Source organism: Toxotes jaculatrix, chromosome 6 (genome assembly GCF_017976425.1).
Source record: "Toxotes jaculatrix isolate fToxJac2 chromosome 6, fToxJac2.pri, whole genome shotgun sequence".
NCBI lineage: Eukaryota > Metazoa > Chordata > Actinopteri > Toxotidae > Toxotes > Toxotes jaculatrix.
In genome coordinates, this window is record NC_054399.1 from 11,667,668 (window position 1) to 11,683,941 (window position 16,274).

The 16,274-nt window shown below is 40.5% G+C and overlaps 2 protein-coding genes across 5 annotated transcripts; both read left to right on the plus strand.

Moving 5' to 3' along the window:
* The first annotated feature begins 1,131 nt into the window (after positions 1 to 1,131).
* ftsj3 (FtsJ RNA 2'-O-methyltransferase 3) lies at positions 1,132 to 9,188 on the plus strand. The gene is made up of 21 exons (XM_041041104.1): positions 1,132 to 1,304; positions 1,413 to 1,518; positions 2,422 to 2,468; positions 2,877 to 2,956; positions 3,195 to 3,294; positions 3,453 to 3,647; positions 3,767 to 3,882; positions 4,073 to 4,177; positions 4,392 to 4,492; positions 4,729 to 4,815; positions 4,923 to 5,066; positions 5,465 to 5,600; positions 5,895 to 6,088; positions 6,204 to 6,318; positions 6,542 to 6,623; positions 6,785 to 6,920; positions 7,131 to 7,225; positions 7,555 to 7,657; positions 7,876 to 8,059; positions 8,306 to 8,400; positions 8,504 to 9,188. The coding sequence occupies exons 1-21, from the start codon at positions 1,238 to 1,240 to the stop codon at positions 8,769 to 8,771; spliced, it is 2,556 nt and encodes an 851-aa protein (XP_040897038.1). The 5' UTR covers positions 1,132 to 1,237; the 3' UTR covers positions 8,772 to 9,188.
* A 1,509-nt stretch (positions 9,189 to 10,697) lies between these two features.
* Positions 10,698 to 15,817, plus strand: clcc1 (chloride channel CLIC-like 1). 4 transcript variants are annotated; one of them, XM_041040073.1, is made up of 11 exons: positions 10,698 to 10,937; positions 11,059 to 11,270; positions 11,388 to 11,495; positions 11,803 to 11,913; positions 12,167 to 12,388; positions 12,745 to 12,885; positions 12,969 to 13,068; positions 13,625 to 13,722; positions 13,880 to 14,026; positions 14,145 to 14,561; positions 15,028 to 15,817. In XM_041040073.1, exons 2-11 carry the CDS (start codon positions 11,139 to 11,141, stop codon positions 15,130 to 15,132), a joined length of 1,581 nt encoding a protein of 526 aa, XP_040896007.1. In that variant the 5' UTR covers positions 10,698 to 10,937; positions 11,059 to 11,138; the 3' UTR covers positions 15,133 to 15,817. The 4 variants fall into 4 exon arrangements, with proteins under 4 accessions (XP_040896007.1, XP_040896008.1, XP_040896009.1 ...); XM_041040074.1 differs by having other exon boundaries at positions 11,082 to 11,270; XM_041040075.1 differs by having other exon boundaries at positions 11,109 to 11,270.
* The last annotated feature ends 457 nt before the right edge of the window (positions 15,818 to 16,274 follow it).

Here is a 16,274-nt window from a genome sequence, read left to right on the forward strand (position 1 = left end):
AAAAAACATATTTACAGCCTGGTACATTTTTTGTTTTTGGTCTCTATTGATAGATTCCATTTCCTTGAACACTGTGGGGGGGGTAAATTTTTTTGTACCACAATCGTTTTTTGTGTTATTTAGGCTTAATATATTAGGGCGTGGTTACGTTGAGTGACAGCCCGTAGACAGGCACAGGCAGTTAGCTCTTTGCTAAAGCATCGGCTGGGCTAGGCGGCTACATCCAGAGGCCTCCGGCTACCTCCAACGGTTGACAGGGGCTGCAGTGTCCGTGTTTGTTTGCCAATGTTCGGATAGGTTTTTGTGACAATATGGCTTGTTGTAGTGTAGACTGAACTAATCGACCGTCTAAGGAGTCTGTGTTGCAATTTTTTCGGTAAGTAAATTTCTCACTATTTTTTGCCGCTGGCTTATGACTTAATTGCTGATTTATGGTCGCTGCTGATACAGATAGAGGACCGGAGCGGATAATGTTAGGAACGCTGCTGCGGTGTGTTCCGTGCTCTCAGAGTCCGTTTATTGCGGGAATATGAGGCTACAATTTTATTTCGTCTCATTTTTGTGTTTAAAAAGTCCGACATTGCATGGACAGAGCAGCTCCGTCAGTAAGCGGCTGCTGTTGTTTGTGTGCTGCTGTAACTGTAAGTGGATAGAGGGTGGAGGCAGCGGTGAAAGCCGGTAAATATTAAATATTAAACATTTTAATATATTATTATCTTTATTATTTTATCGTTATCATTAGTAATAACGGCAATAATAATAATAATAATGTTTTTTAACTTTTTAATATATTTTTTGATAACAATAAACAAAAGAAATCATTTGTTTTGTTTGTGCAGTTGTTCTTGGGATGTTGGTCCCTGTACACACTCACTGGTGAAAAAATCTGTAGGGTATAGTCCAAGACCCAGCTCCTGGGTAGAAAACCCTAACCCTATCTCAAAAATGTAATATGTGACTTCGTACCACATTATAATGTGAGTTTACATATTAATTTAATTTAATTTAATTTTGTTTAATTTTATTTATTTCAGTTGGACTCGCAGACAGCAGGTGGCGGTAGCGACGGAAACAAATCAGAAGAAGAAGAAGAAGAAAAAAACTTGCAGCGTGACGAAGAACATCCGCGCCGCGGCGTAACACGTGTTGTTTTCATGGACATGGTTTGGCTGTTTTAAGTCTTGACAGTGTGTGATATTTCTGTGTTAGAGTCGAGCGTAAAACCACAGCGACAAATATGGGGAAGAAACTCAAAGTCGGAAAGACCAGAAAAGATAAATTCTACCACCTGGCTAAAGAAACAGGTATAGTACTGCTCTCAGAAAAAAAGACACCAAGCATTGAGGTAGATATTAGCTTTAGCAGGCTTGCTAGGTAACTCGCTTAACGCTGTCTTGTCTTTTTTTTTTCAGGCTATCGCTCCCGTTCGTCCTTCAAACTCATCCAGCTCAACCGTAAATTCCAGTTTCTTCAGAAAGCCAGAGCTCTGGTCGATCTGTGTGCTGCTCCGGGTGGATGGTGAGCTGTTCATTAGCGCCTTGTCACATAATACTTAACATTAGTGGACAACTTTGTCAGGGGCTTGAAGTAACGATTGTTTCTTTGCGGGACAAACAAACAAACAAACAAACAAACAAACAAACAAACAAATAAATAAATAAATAAATAAATAACCAACCCCGGTTTCGGGACCCTGGCCAGTGGTGAACAGCTTACTTTGTGTTCATTCAGTTAAACGTGTAAAGACTTACAGAATGTAGTTATTCTATAAAGCATGGTGGTTCGTCCCTTCTTCAGTGTTAACGTAGGGCTGTCACTTGAATCCTCTGTGTTTTGCTGCAGTTACAAATGTTTTGTTAGGAGCCTGCCAATAACAATACATGACAGAGGCAGGAAGAGATCTCTACCTGAAAATGACATTATGCCAAAACTGCACTTGACACCCATATTGAAGTTCACCCTGAATATAGTGTTTGTGTTTACTCAGTTGGCTGTTTATTAGGTACACCTAGTTAAAACTCATGTAGTCAAATACAGCAGCTTTGCAGTAAATCCTACCTTCAGGGTTCTGTTAGTTTGTACAACCTATTTGTATTATGAAGGAAGGCTGAATAGTAGAAACACCTCTCTGTATAATACAATACAGTTCAACAGCACCATGAACCACAGCCTCCAAAGTCATACAGTTGAATCAACACCTCTCTGAATCAATTTCAACACAAACTTAACATGATTAACTCTGTGAAGGGTCGATTTATTAAAGGGTAGTTGTGTTAGACTGAATTAGTTTTAGCTACTTTTAACTAATAAACTGACAGCTGGATGTATTTGTATGTTCTGCCTTGAGAAACAAATGAGTGATGTGTGCTGAGGGATTTGAGTACATATTAAAGCCACTGATGATTAAAATTCTCCTTGCAGGTTACAGGTAGCATCCAAGTTTATGCCTGTTTCAAGTCTCATTATTGGTGAGTCCAGCGTTCTCACTTTGTCTTGGCTCAGTTTTCTAGATCTAGTAATGGTTCTCATACATATTTACATTTCTTAGCATCACATCTTCCCTAATCTCTGCCTTTTTACATCTATTTCAAATCTAGTTGTACTGATCAGTCTCATTTAAGGCTGTAACCAATGTTTTTTATTTTTAATCAGTTAATCTGTGAATCTTATGCACATTGGTTGTTTTGTCCGACCTAAAGTCCAGAACCAAGAGATATTTAGTTTCACATCATAGAAGACAAAAAAAAAAACAGTAGCTAATTACATTTAAGAAGCTGGAAACAATTAATTGAATATTAAAATAGTTGATAATTACTTACTTACTGATGCAGATGATGCGTGACGTGAATGTTTTAAAAATGGTTTCCTCCTGTCAGGTGTTGACCTGGTGCCCATCAAGCCCATCCCCAACGTTGTGACGCTGCAAGAAGACATCACCACTGAGAAATGCAGACAGGTGAGACTGCTGCAGCAGAGTTCAGCAGATCACTGAAAGAAAACGGTGAAATCGGTGTTGTGGCTCCAGTGCTGCATACAGTGATATTCACAGAGTGAACAATTTAATAATTGGAAAAAAAAGAACATTGGGAAAAGCTGCATTTTTTTCCCCAAATATCATTTCTCTAAAATGACAGACAATACAATAGTTCTTAACATGGATTTTTTAAGCAAGGGACCGTCTTTCCTGTATGCAGGCTTTACGAAAGGAGCTGCAGACTTGGAAGGTCGATGTGGTGTTAAATGATGGAGCTCCGAATGTGGGAGCCAACTGGCAACATGATGCCTTCTCACAAGGTAAGTACAGCTACAGTAAAAGTTTCAAGACATTAGACTGAAATTTCCAATAATTTGTCCAAAACCTTAATACAAATAAAATTAATAAACTCACATAATGGATGGTATGTGTGCCTAACTGCCCCATAATCTCTCTCTGTTCCCCTCTTCACCACCAGCTCACCTGACCCTCATGGCTCTGAAACTTGCTTGTGAGTTTCTGACGAAAGGTGGCACTTTCGTCACAAAGGTCTTCCGCTCCAAAGACTACCAGCCACTGCTCTGGATCTTCCAGCAATTCTTCAAAAAGGTGCAGGCCACCAAGCCGCAGGCATCCAGGAACGAGTCCGCTGAGATCTTTGTCATCTGTCAGGGTTGGTGTCAGTCTGTTATGACTGGATTTTAATATATTTTCTAAACGATGAAACTATTTCTTAGTCACTTTTACACACCTAAACCGGTTTGTTTGTTTCTTTTTTTATTCCCTTACCAGGTTTTGTTGCCCCGGATAAAATTGACAGTAAGTTCTTTGACCCCAAACATGCGTTCAAAGAAGTGGAGGTGCAGGCCAAAACTGTGAGGGAGCTGATTCCTGTCAAGAAGCCAAAGGCATGTACCCTGCATGGGATGATGTACTAGTTGAACACTGTGTAGCAGATCATTTCAAGTAAACTGTTCTGTCACAATAAGAATGTCAACTATAACTTTCCCATGATCTCACCATGTCATAGCCTACAAACAACCAACATTTGACTCCATTAAATCCATTACTTACTTTGGGGCTCTTCTTCTATTCAAGGCGGAGGGATACACAGATGGTGATCTGACCCTCTACCACAGTTTCACAGTGACGTCCTTTCTCAAAGCCGACAACCCTGTGGACTTCCTGGGCAAAGCCAGTGAGGTGAGATATCTGCAATCCTTAAACTTGACGAAGACTGAGGCTGGAATATTTTCTTTTATTTCATAAACAACCCTGTGAATATAAATTACAACATGGGATGTATCCTGGCACAAGGTCCACTCATTCTGTGGAGACACGGAAAATTAAATTAAAGAGGGCAAATTAAGGAAAAGCCTTCCTGTATTGCCAGTCTCACTTGGTCTTTTTCATTCAGATCGCCTTCGACAACCCAGACCTGGAGTCTCACCCAGCGACCAGCGATGAGATAAAGGAGTGTTGTCGTGACATCAAAGTCTTGGGCCGTAAAGAGCTCCGGTAAGCCCTTCATCTGTCAGTCACTGCTGAGCTTTGCACATTAGAAAAGAATTGTTTTGTGCTGTGTTTGTTTTGTTGCACATCAAAGACATCATGTGGAGTAGAAAGAAAATTCTAATTAAAACACCCTGTTGAGTTTTTTCCGTGCTGTTTTTTATAATAATGCAGATAAGGATTAATGACTCAAACATGCATGTGTGTGTTTGTTCTTCTTTCCTCCATCCTCACATCTGCAGCCTGCTGCTGAACTGGAGGTCCAAACTGAGGAGATACCTGGCCAAGAAACTCAAGGAGGAGGCCAAACAGCTTGACCAGGAGATCAGGTAAACAGCTGTTTATAGCACGTTTACAAAAAGCCACTGAAATATTATCATTTCTTTGCTAGGATGTGTCACAGCATTTCACAAATCTCCTCTGCTTCTTTTTTCAGCTTAAGTTCAGATGAAGATGAAGAGGAAGAGGAAGAGCCAGACAAGAAGAAAAAAGAGGAGAAGGAGGACGAGGAAGATGAGGAGGAAGAAATGGAGAGGAAACTGGCTGAGCTGAAAGCTGAGGAGGTGGCTGAGCTCAAACGGTATGGAAAAACTCTCTTCTTCTCTGTGCCTAGGACTTTATTTTATGTCATTTTCGGCTACTAATTTGTGGCTTGTTGGATTGAGTTATTATACATTTCAAAGAACGTTTCACTTTCCCTTCTTTCTTCTACTTTGTCCTGAACTAGTCTGGGTATTTCTGCATAGTCATATTGAAGATCATCACTGTAGTTTCTAATCAGCAGTTTTAAGTTGCAACAGACCCCAGGAACAGACCAGGTAGAGGACTACTGTCAGTGCAGATTTAACAGCGATTGGCAAAGCAACGCAGTTGCTGCAGATGTGGATTTAGTGGAAAAAAAAAGAAAAAGAAATTCTCACTTGCTGATTTGACATTTCTTAGAAAAACAGTGTTTGTATAACTGTCATACTTCATCAGGAAGAAGAAGAAGCTGCTGAAGGAGCGGAGGAAGCAGAGGGAGAGAGTGGAGCTGAAGATGGACCTGCCAGGCGTCTCCATTGCAGATACCAACGACTCATCCCTGTTCTCCCTCACCACCATCAAGAAGCAAAAGGTAACAAACCTCCCACGTTGGCTGATGTGGTCTCTGAACAGGAGAAACTAATGGCGAGACTGGGAAAAAAAAAAACATGTGAATGTTCCTCTTCTAGGTCAACCGAAGTGTGGTTCATCAAAAGATGTCTTTTAAGTTACAGAGACAGGTTTTTTTGTTACCTGCCCAAATTCAGCAAACTACACACACACACAACCACTTGACCATCGCTCCAGTTTACACAGAGATACAAGCAGCTGAGTTTTTCACCAATGCCAATTGGATTTTCCTTTGGTGTTAACCTCTTTGCATCAGGTGCTGGCCGATATATCCAAGGGGGACATGCAGGCAGCAAACACTCTGATAGATGGAGATGACGACCTTCACCTGTCTGAGGAAGAGGACGATGAGGCGGATAAAATGTCCCTGGCTTCTGATTTAGATGAAGAGGACTTGGAAGAGGTGGAGCAAAGACAGAAAGAGCTGGAGAAGAAGGCGCCAAAGAAGAAGTGAGTAGCTCTTCAGACCAGAAACTGTCCTATATAATAAGGGTCACATTCTATATAATTGATCATTCTCAATTTAGTTTTTGATTATCTGTTAATTTGTTTATGTGTTTTCCAGAGTAAAGTTCGCTGAGGAAGAGGAGGAGGATGAAGGGCAAGAGAGTGGTTTGCTGGTGGAGCTGGTGGGAAAGAATGAGAAGGAGGAGCAAAAGACCAACCTCTGGTTCAGCAAGGTTTGTCTGTGTGTGCTCCCATAATGCAACATGTACAGCTCAGATGTTCTTCCGCTGTCGTCAGTGGGATGTTGACAGTTTCTCATTATATTCTTAGACTGTGATTGGTCACCTGCTTCTTCCTTCATATCATTAGTGATGTCCCTCTGGATTTATACCTGTGACTGAGTTGATTTCTGCGTGATCTCTGGCGTGTGATCCTGCCGCCCTTTTTGCTTTGCAGGGCATCTTCTCTGAGATCGACCTGGAAGGAGACACAGAGAGTGAGCTCCGACAGACCGAGTGGCTCCAAAACAAACAGACAGGTGACCATCTCCCCTGTTTGTCATCCATTTATTTACATGTTCATCAAAAGTCTTTTTTTCTAAAATATATTTCCACAATTCATTGAAGCCCTGACACAAAAGTGATAACATAAAACAAATGGCATCACTTTTACAAGTCTTGGTTTTGGATCTTTTTATAGGAAAAGGCAAAAAGAGGAAAGCTGAAGAAGAGGAAGAGGAGAAAGCTGCTCAGCCAGAGGAGGAAAAGGCGGGACCTTCACAAGGAGCTGAAGAGGGGAGTGACAGCGACTCAGATGACAGCAGCGATGATGAGAAGTAAAACCTCTTTTTGCTGTGGCTCTTTGTTTTTTGTTCAAGAAAATATCCAATGGATTTAGAATGAATGAGTTTAATTTCCATGTTCCATGTTAAATTCCATGTTGTTCAAACTCAGCGATGTATACCTTTTCTCTTGTGACAAATGCACATTGTCACAACCAAAACAATATACAAATAACCTAGTCAAAACTGTGCTCCTTTTTTCAGGGAGATTACCAGGATGAAGCAGGCCAGGGGGGCTGGTGGGATGTCGGGAGATGCCGATGAGGACGACTTCCAAGTTGTTCCTGTAGAAAGTACCAGTGAGTAATGAGAGATACTTAACTGTAGATTTCAGGAATTTAGCTGGCTCATTCGCAGCATCCTACAGTGAGGTGGTCATCCTCAGACTTTAACATTAGTGGGTGTGTTTCAAATGGTATCAGTGAGATTACAGTTCCAGAAACAGCAGATAAAACCAGACATCTCAAACACAGTCAGAGCAAATGTATTAATTTGACCAAATTAATACATTTGCATATGTCACCCTATAGCTGGGTTACATGAGTAACAAAGGGGAGAATGAACCTGTGAAAGTGCTTCAACCTTACGTTGTGTGTAACTTTGTGAATGTATTTTTCTCACTCTTCAGGTAAGAAAGCCAGGATCCTGGATGCAGAAGGCCTGGCCCTCGGCTGTCAGATCGCTACGTCTAAGAAGAGAGCCAGGGACCTGGTGGACAGCTCCTTCCACAGGTGAGTGTGTGTGTGTGTGTGTGTGTGGTGGTTCAAAGCTGGCCTGCTTTCCAACTGATTCAAATTGCCTTATAAAGTGTACTTAAAGCTTACTTATTTAAAATGAATGGTGGTAATTTCAATATTTTTGTCCAGACCATGTTGTATCGTGCCATAGGTCTCAGTCATGCTCAGAATTGATTATACCTGCGCAGAAAACTGATTCTGTGCTCCTGCAGGTTTGCTAGCTCTGAGGATCCTTGGGAGGTACCTGAGTGGTTCCTGGATGATGAACGTAAACACCGGAAGAAGCCAGTGCCGGTCACTAAAGAGATGGTGGAGGAGTACAAACAAAAATGGAAGGAGATCGATGCCCGACCCATCAAACGTGTTGCTGAGGCCAAGGCCAGGAAGAAGAGGAGGGTAAGTTGAGGGGAAAAAAAACCAATGGGTTATCTGTTGATGATTTAAAAAAAAAAGGTTGAAGATGCCAAAAGAAGATGATCAGACGTAAAACTGGATTATTATTGAAATCATTATAGCTGCTAGTTCTATATTAAGATGCACAAAAACACTCAAAATCTTTTGGTTTAAGGAAGTTGGAAATAAGGCTGTGGTCAGAGTATTTCTATTGATATTAATCTGTCACTTTTTCTGGGACTTCTCTAGATGCTGAAAAAGATGGAGCAGGCTAAGAAGAAAGCAGAGGCAGTTGTCAACACAGTGGACATCTCTGAGAGGGAGAAGATGGCTCAGCTGAAGAGGTATGATGCCACACCTGTAGTAAAATGATGACACCATAAAACAATAAGTTTAGGAATAATCAATTTTTACTAATTTTGTCTTGCTCTTTCCTCTTTCCTTCAGTATCTATAAGAAAGCAGGCCTGGGGAAGGAGAAGAGAGAAGTAACATACGTTGTGACCAAAAAGGGAGCCGGCAAGAAGGTGAGACGGCCCCCCGGCGTCAAAGGAGTCTTCAAAGTGGTGGACAGTCGCATGAAGAAAGATATGCGGGGAATGCAGAGGAAAGAACACGCTAAAGGGGGCAAAGGAAAAGGTGGTAAAGGCAAAGGAAGACCGTCAAAGGGTGGCAAAGGAGGAGTGAAGAGTGGTAAAGGGCGAAAAGGAAAATAAAATTGAACCCATACATTCTTGCAGTCCTGCCTTTCTGTCTAACTACTAAGCATTGCCTGGGCTCATTTTGCAGGTGAGCATTTGAGCTAAGATAAGTTCCACAGTTTGGGCTCCTGTATCATGGACAAAGGCCAAAATGAGCGTTGGTTGTTGACATGAACGCCCTCATTTTAGCAACCTTTGCTGAGGTTCTTAAACCCCTGGACATTTGAGCTATGATCTGGGGTCATTACTGTGCTGGTGTTCTGTTTACATCTTTCTCAAGATGTACATTATTTGCCTTAAGGTCATCAAATGGAATGGTGCCACTGAAGAACTGAACTGTAAATCAAGTTTAATACAAGAACAATAAATATGGTCCTCAAATTTTGTAAATATTAAATATACATCTTTGCAATAAATATGTTTTGTTGAAATGAGTTTACAGTATCATTCATCTGTCATTTATGTAATGATTTGGGTAAGTCAGTATTACTCAAATGAAACTGGCTGTGCAAATATACAAATTGTTTTGGTTACTTAATATTAGGTAGAGAGAGTGGACCATAAAGTACCAGGAACTGACAGGTGTGTGGAACACATGATGTGGAAGCTATTGAGCAAAAATGCTATTATTTAAGTAAGTAAGTAAGTAAACTTTATTTATATAGCACTTTTCACAGATAAAAGATCACAAAGTGCTTTACAATAAAAGTGCAAAGTGCCATAAGATAAAAATTAAAATAGGACAATTAAAATAACACTACATAAATACAACTTAATAAAATAATGTAAAACCAAACCACTAAAAATAGCATAAAAACAAACCAATTATATGTATATATATATATATATACATACATACATACATACATACACATACAAACATATATAAGACAGCCACCCAATCAACTAAAAGCTTGTCTAAATAAAAGTGTTTTTAGCTGTTTTTTAAAAGAGTCAACAGATTCGGTCAGGCGCAGGGTAAATAACATAAAAAATTAAAAAAATAACATAAAATCTCAGAAATGTTAAAATGGAACAAGGTGTATAAAAAAAGGTGAATCTATTTAGCTAAAATGCACATTTTTACCTAATGTAATGTAAATATGTGCATTTTAGCACATATTTTTGTAAATATGTCAATATGGACATGATTGAGCTAAAATACAGGGTGGCATGGTGGTGCAGTGGTTAGCATTGTTGCCTCACAGCAAGAGGGTTCCAGGTTTGAACCCTGGCCTGTGTGGGTTCTTTCTGGGTACTCCGGCTTCTTCCCCAATCCCAAAAAACATGCATGGGATAGGTTAATTGGCCACTCTAAATTGCACATATTTATATAATGTAAATATTTGCATTTTAGCTCAATAGCGTCCAGGCCATGTGACCTAATGACTCCAAATCAGTGTATGATCATAGTACTACACTGCCTGGCTGAGATACACCTTTTTTTATTCCATTTTAACACTCCTGAGATTTTATATTAATTTTTTTATGTAAATATTAGCATTTTAGCTCAATAGCTTCCAGGTCATGTGACCTAATGACTAAAAATCAGTGTATGATCATAGTAATACACTGGCTGGTTGAGATACACCCTTTTTTATTCCATTTTAACAGTCCTGAGATTTTTAATAAATTTTTTAAATGTAAATATTAGCATTTTAGCTCAATAGCTTCCAGGTCATGTGACCTAATGACTCCAAATGAGTGTATGATCATAGTACTACACTGGCTGGTTGAGATACACCTTTTTGTATTACTTTTTAACACTCCTGATCATCAATTTTTGATATATATCATCATTTTTTTCCAATAGCCTCTAGGTCATGTGACATAATGATTCAAACACAGTACAGAATCACTCTCACACGCCTCTTTATTGCCTTTCAATAACCCACATTTTATTTTGAAAACCGGAAGTTGATCCACGCTTTAGCATCCTAACGCTGACTTTCAACCGTATCCGTCTATTTTCCGTCTGTAACGGTCTGTTACACGGGAACACCTGAAATGTTGGAGCGGCGGGCTTGACTTCGCAAAAAGGAGAGACGGCTGGTTTGACTGCAGTTTCGTGGCTGTGTCAAAGGGTTGTGCCGTAAAGCAGTTCTTGTGTGGTAGTAACTTGTAGTCGTAAAGATGAGCTTTTTATTGTTTGTTTTTTTAAAATAGTGAGACTTTACAAAGGTAGGTACAGGTGGGTGGGTCTGACATTATAACGGCACCATTAACTGTAATTCAGCGTTGATTGAACGTAGCTATAGCGAAAGTAAAGTTAGCCTCCTGTACTTGCTGTGCTTTCCTTAAGCTGCTCCTCCACCTCCACTTCAGCTAGCTAACTACGAACCGTACGGTTAGGTGGGAAAATACCATCCTCTGTCTCCCACGATGCTCCTCTTCGCCCTGGTGTGCAGCCTGTCGCTGGCTGCCATGGGGCAGCAGGTGGACGACGACTGGGTCGACCCATATGACATGCTTAACTACGATGCAAGCACCAAAACGATGAAGAAGCCCACCGAGGTTGGGTGATGCTGTCTACACCGATTCTTGTCACATTTGCCAACATTTCCGTTGCCCTGAATACGCTTAAGCCTCACTGATGTCTCTGTTGTGAAAGTGTGTATATATGCCCCGCAGCCAGCAAACTACAACAATGTGGCAACCAAAAGAAGAGAGTACACTCAGGACTCCAGCCAGGCCGAGCTAGCGTTGTGTAACACTCAGGCTGCGGATCTACAGAAACAGGCTAGTGGTTTGGTTTGGTTTGGTTTGGTTTGGTTTGGTTTTATTTTGTCACAAGACAGTGTACACATAATATTCAAACAAGAGAGAGAAAAAACATGGATTCAATTCAACATCAAGTATAAAAACTACCATACTGAACACAATACAAGGAGTACAAATTCAAATTCTTTTTTCCTCTTGAAAAAAGCATCTGCCCTGCTGATTGTCCTTTAGACAAAAGACATCGAGTCCCTATATGGCAAATGAGAAAAACTTCCCTCATGCAATCAGTCAAGCATCACAAATATTGTACTTTGCTTTTATTCAGGTTGAAGACCAAAAGAAGACGATCGCACTCATCTCACAGCAGGCCACGTGCAATCCAGTGTTCAAGAGATTTCTTAGCAGGCTCCTGAAGGCAGTACAAAAACTTGGTGTGGTAGGTGGTTATTTTATGTTGTATTATATGATTTTGAACGTGTGCTTTGCTTATCTTGAAAACATTTGCAATCATGACGTGATCTACAAGAATCTCTGTAAGTGTTATATCCCTAATATTGCTATTGCTAGCTTTTTAAACTTATTCAAACAAAGTTCTGCTTCAGTGATTAAATGTAATCCAGGTATAGTTAGCACAAAATAGTAGAAAAAGGACATTGGCACTTTAACACACCTGCCCCTTTTGTCTCCAGCCCAGTGACTCCTCAGATGTCTACTATGATGCCAAAATCAGACTGTCCAGACAAGCCATGACTGAGATTCAGACACTTCTGGAGGGTGAAGACGGCTGCAGAACCGGGGCTCTGGACAGTGCCATCAGTCAGATACTGGTGGATCTAAGACCACATGACTACGAGGCCTGGAAGTGGAATTTTGAAGACACTTTTGGCGTGGAGCTTGACACAGTATTAAAAGTGAGTTCATTCATGAGTCTTTAAGATACTTAAGTCATGTGTTATCTATGGAAAAAACAGACTCGCTGTTTCAGATTGAACTTGATTCTGAGTTCAGTCTTTTTTTGCCTTTCTCTGAAGTGAGACTCAGGTGTGTGTTGCAAACTTGACTGCTGTGTTTATGTAGATTGAAAATGTACATCCTTAATGTCTAGTGCACACTAGGTAACTTTTTAAAAATCTACCTGAAGTTGGAAATACCAAAGACCTTACACAGAATGAAATAATTAAGCAGATTTCTCTCTCTGATTTTATATTTCAGTGATCACACTACTCATACAACAGGAATTTCTTTCTGTTCTCCCTGCTTGTTCCAGATTGGTTTGTGTGTCCTGATAATCATGGCCACCATCTCCACTCAGCTGTGGTCAACTGTCTCCTGGTTCATGCAGTTCCGCAGGCTGTTTGCTGTCTGCTTCTTCATCAGTATTGTCTGGAACTGGTTTTATCTGTACAAGGTGAGGAGTTCTGTCAGTTCCCTTGCTCTTGTTTTAGTTTTCATCCAATGTGATGATTGTAATGCTAAATTTTTTTTATCCAGATTGCCTTTGCTGAGCACCAAAACAATATAGTGAAGATGGACAGTGTTAATGAAAAATGCACTGGAATGAAGAAGATTGACTGGAGTGATAGTCTGAGAGGTAAACCAATAACAAGTGGAACGTACATTACATAGCCTTGGTGTTCTGTGAAAACAATGCATTACTATTAACAATGCTTTTATTTTTTTAACAAGCTGATTTTCCCAACTGTAAAGTTTACTATCCACTGATATTGAATTTTTAAAACCTGAAGTATTGATATCTGTACAGGGTTCGACATAACCCATGGCCCGCTGGCCTGGGGCTAGTAGAAGTACATGTAGAGCATGCCGATGCCAATCGCTACATTGATTACAGTGATTGGCTGTATGCTTAGAGTGCTAGTGGGAAAGTGATTCGGAAAAATGTCAGCCAGAGAGTCCTACGAGACTGAGAGGAGTAAGGGGCTTTCTCCCGAAGTGGTGGGAACAATATGCTTGGCTGAACCATGGCAACGCTATGATGTATGTCAGGTTTGTCGACAGTTTCCAGCAAAGGCTGACCGCGGTGGATCATTTTTCAAAGGCACCAACAGCTATCGGAAGCATACACTGGATGTTGTAATAGAAAATACACTGGACGTTGTAACAGACCGACTTCGGTTGTTTCCCTGTAGAGTGGTTCAGAAGCACCTGGACTCTTCAGGATGACCCTTGTAAGAGATACTATGAAGTCCTCATGGTCAACCCCATTCTGCTGGTACCTCCAACCAAGGTAGGTTACTATACTAATTAGAGTCTTATTTTCCAGTTTAATTTAATTGATAAAATAGAATGAAAGTCTTTCACTTCGTCACCGTTATATATAAATCTGTACCCAACACTCGAGTCCTTGCACGTAAGTTACTTTTCAAACATCCTTTCCTCTTTAGGCAATCTCAGTTACCATCACAACCTTCATCACAGAGCCGCTGAAGCACTTTGGCCAGGGCATCAGTGAGTTTCTTCGAGCCCTCCTCAAAGATCTGCCAGTTACCCTGCAGATCCCTGTTCTACTCACAATCGTGCTTTCCATTCTGGTAAGGACCTTTTGAAAAATTCTCACTGACACATAAATAACACAATAAATAACACAATAAATATAATCAGACAGTGTCTCTCTACACTCACTGGTATACTTATTTGACTCTTCTACAGGTATTCATGTATGGAAGTGTGCAGGCGGCCTTCCAGCATGGCATCACTGCACCTCTACGCCGAAGGGATCCACCACAGCCTCTGCGCCGGCGGATCGAGGGCCGTAACCACTTAGCAAGAGGGGATGCACCACAGCAACAGCTAGAAGGAGCAGACGAGGGAGAGCATAGTCCCTCTACTGACTTAGATTCGGAAGACCAGTTAGAGGCACAAGAGGAGCCATCAGGAGCAAGTGCTAGCAGTGTTGCTGCTAACGCAGCCCAAACAAGAACCAAACCCACTCGGTCAGATTTATCTCAATCAAAGGATAAAGCTTTGAAAAAGAATGAGCGTCGCTCTCAGGAACAACCCAGCAGAGACGATGCAGTGCTAAGGCATCGGCCAGCAAGAAGGCGGCCTTCACAAACAGATGTTCAGGTGGGGTTTTTTTTAAATACATGAAAACTAGATTGTATTTCTCTGAATAATATTAGCCTTTAGAACAATGAAAGTTGCTCTTAAATGTGATTAAAACTTTAAAGTTCCCTGTTTGTTACTTTTTAATTCTTCAGCACTGCGTAAGCACTAATGGTATGGTGGATACTCTCATGCTTCACGTTGGCAAATGAGTACTTAATAACTACATCATATTCAGTGTTTGGTCAGTGTTCAACTTTTGCATTTTATGATAGCTGCTGAGCTTGTCCTGTTGTTCTGCATGTGTTCCACCAGTAGCCCATGGGTAGATTTTATTGCTTTATGTGCATTTCATATTTGTGTTGCTGCCACACCATACCTCTAATTTTGCTGCTACATGGCATTTTAATTTGGTTATGTAAACATTTTTTTGTACTGTATTTCTAATTTACCCCCCTCCTCCTCCTCCTCCTCCTCCTCTTTGTAGGATCTGGAAGCCTCAGCTGAAGACAGGACCTCTTCCCTCTCACCCACACACACTGAAGGTGTCTCAGTTCCCGTTCAGGAGACGTGTCAGCTACCAGAGGAGTAGACGGCTTCCTCACTGATCAAAGCAGCAACATTAGCGTCGTCAGTGTTTATTGACATACGTTGCTGAAATGCACATCGAAGACATTTTAAAGGTAGCCCAATGTGGAACCACCACACCAGAGTTGCCAACTAAACTTATCTTGTTGCTGCGCGGTCACATGAATGTGCCTTTACCTGAGACGACTCACCAGCACTGTTTGGTGAATCTGCTTATTATTTTCATGATGATTTCAGCTGAGCTTTGTTTCCTCAGTCAGAGAGAGCAAAACATTCAGTCAACTGCACAACAGCCAGACTAAAACAGCTATCAGGGTAACAGAAGACAGATAGTGTCTTCTGTAATTTAAAAGGGATAACAGTATTTCTTCTTTGCTTTTTTTTTTTTTAAATAAGATATTTTTGTTGGAATTAATTGTATATCTGTAGAGGGCTTGAGATGCTGATGCTGAAGTCAGTTTTGCTGAGCAGAAGTGATGCTTTCTTTCTTTATGAGAAAGGTCAGACTGCTTGTACAAAGCATGACAGAGTTGAAGAGTTAAAGTCATAAGTCAGTAAAAATAATTAATTCTCAGGAAAATGTCTTCTGGCTCCCAAATTAACAAAAAAAAAAAATGTCAGAACATATTGGAGCATTTAGCTGCCAGATATTTCCTGTAAGAAGAACTAAAAGCAGCTTTTTGCTAAATGTTCATCATACCAAATTTCACAGTGATCATATGTCAATGTTGTATGTACAGCTGGCAAAATTTGTACATACATATAATGCTAATTTTAGATTAATTTCCAGTTTGCTTGCAGCCTATTGAAGTTTCTCCAGATGTCTTGGGAGTAATACAGTACATAAGAAACTCTACAACTGTGACTTTTGGAGGTAAATTATGTTTGATGTGAAGGATTTAATCCCAGGTATTGTGAATTTATCCATGAGAAATACGATTTTTGTTCTCTGACTATGGCAGATATCATGTGGTAGAGATCTTCCTCAGACCTGAAATCTTTAACGGCATATATGTATCTCTGTGTTTTTGTGATATATTTTGTGCAGCGTATGACAAATGGGAAAACACTCCCCAGTGTGCACAGTAAAGATATAGCATAGACACAATGCCTGAAATAAATGTCAGGGCTGCTGCTTTTTGTATT

Coding starts and splice junctions, on each gene's coding strand:
- ftsj3 (XM_041041104.1), top strand. CDS start 1,238: ATGGGGAAGAAACTCAAAGTCGGAAAGACCAGAAAAGATAAATTCTAC. Junction 6,089..6,203: donor AAGAAGGCGCCAAAGAAGAA/GTGAGTAGCTCT, acceptor TGTGTTTTCCAG/AGTAAAGTTCGCTGAGGAAG. Junction 6,921..7,130: donor GACAGCAGCGATGATGAGAA/GTAAAACCTCTT, acceptor TCCTTTTTTCAG/GGAGATTACCAGGATGAAGC.
- clcc1 (XM_041040071.1), top strand. CDS start 11,139: ATGCTCCTCTTCGCCCTGGTGTGCAGCCTGTCGCTGGCTGCCATGGGG. Junction 12,886..12,968: donor ACTGGTTTTATCTGTACAAG/GTGAGGAGTTCT, acceptor TTTTTTATCCAG/ATTGCCTTTGCTGAGCACCA. Junction 14,027..14,144: donor CAATCGTGCTTTCCATTCTG/GTAAGGACCTTT, acceptor ACTCTTCTACAG/GTATTCATGTATGGAAGTGT.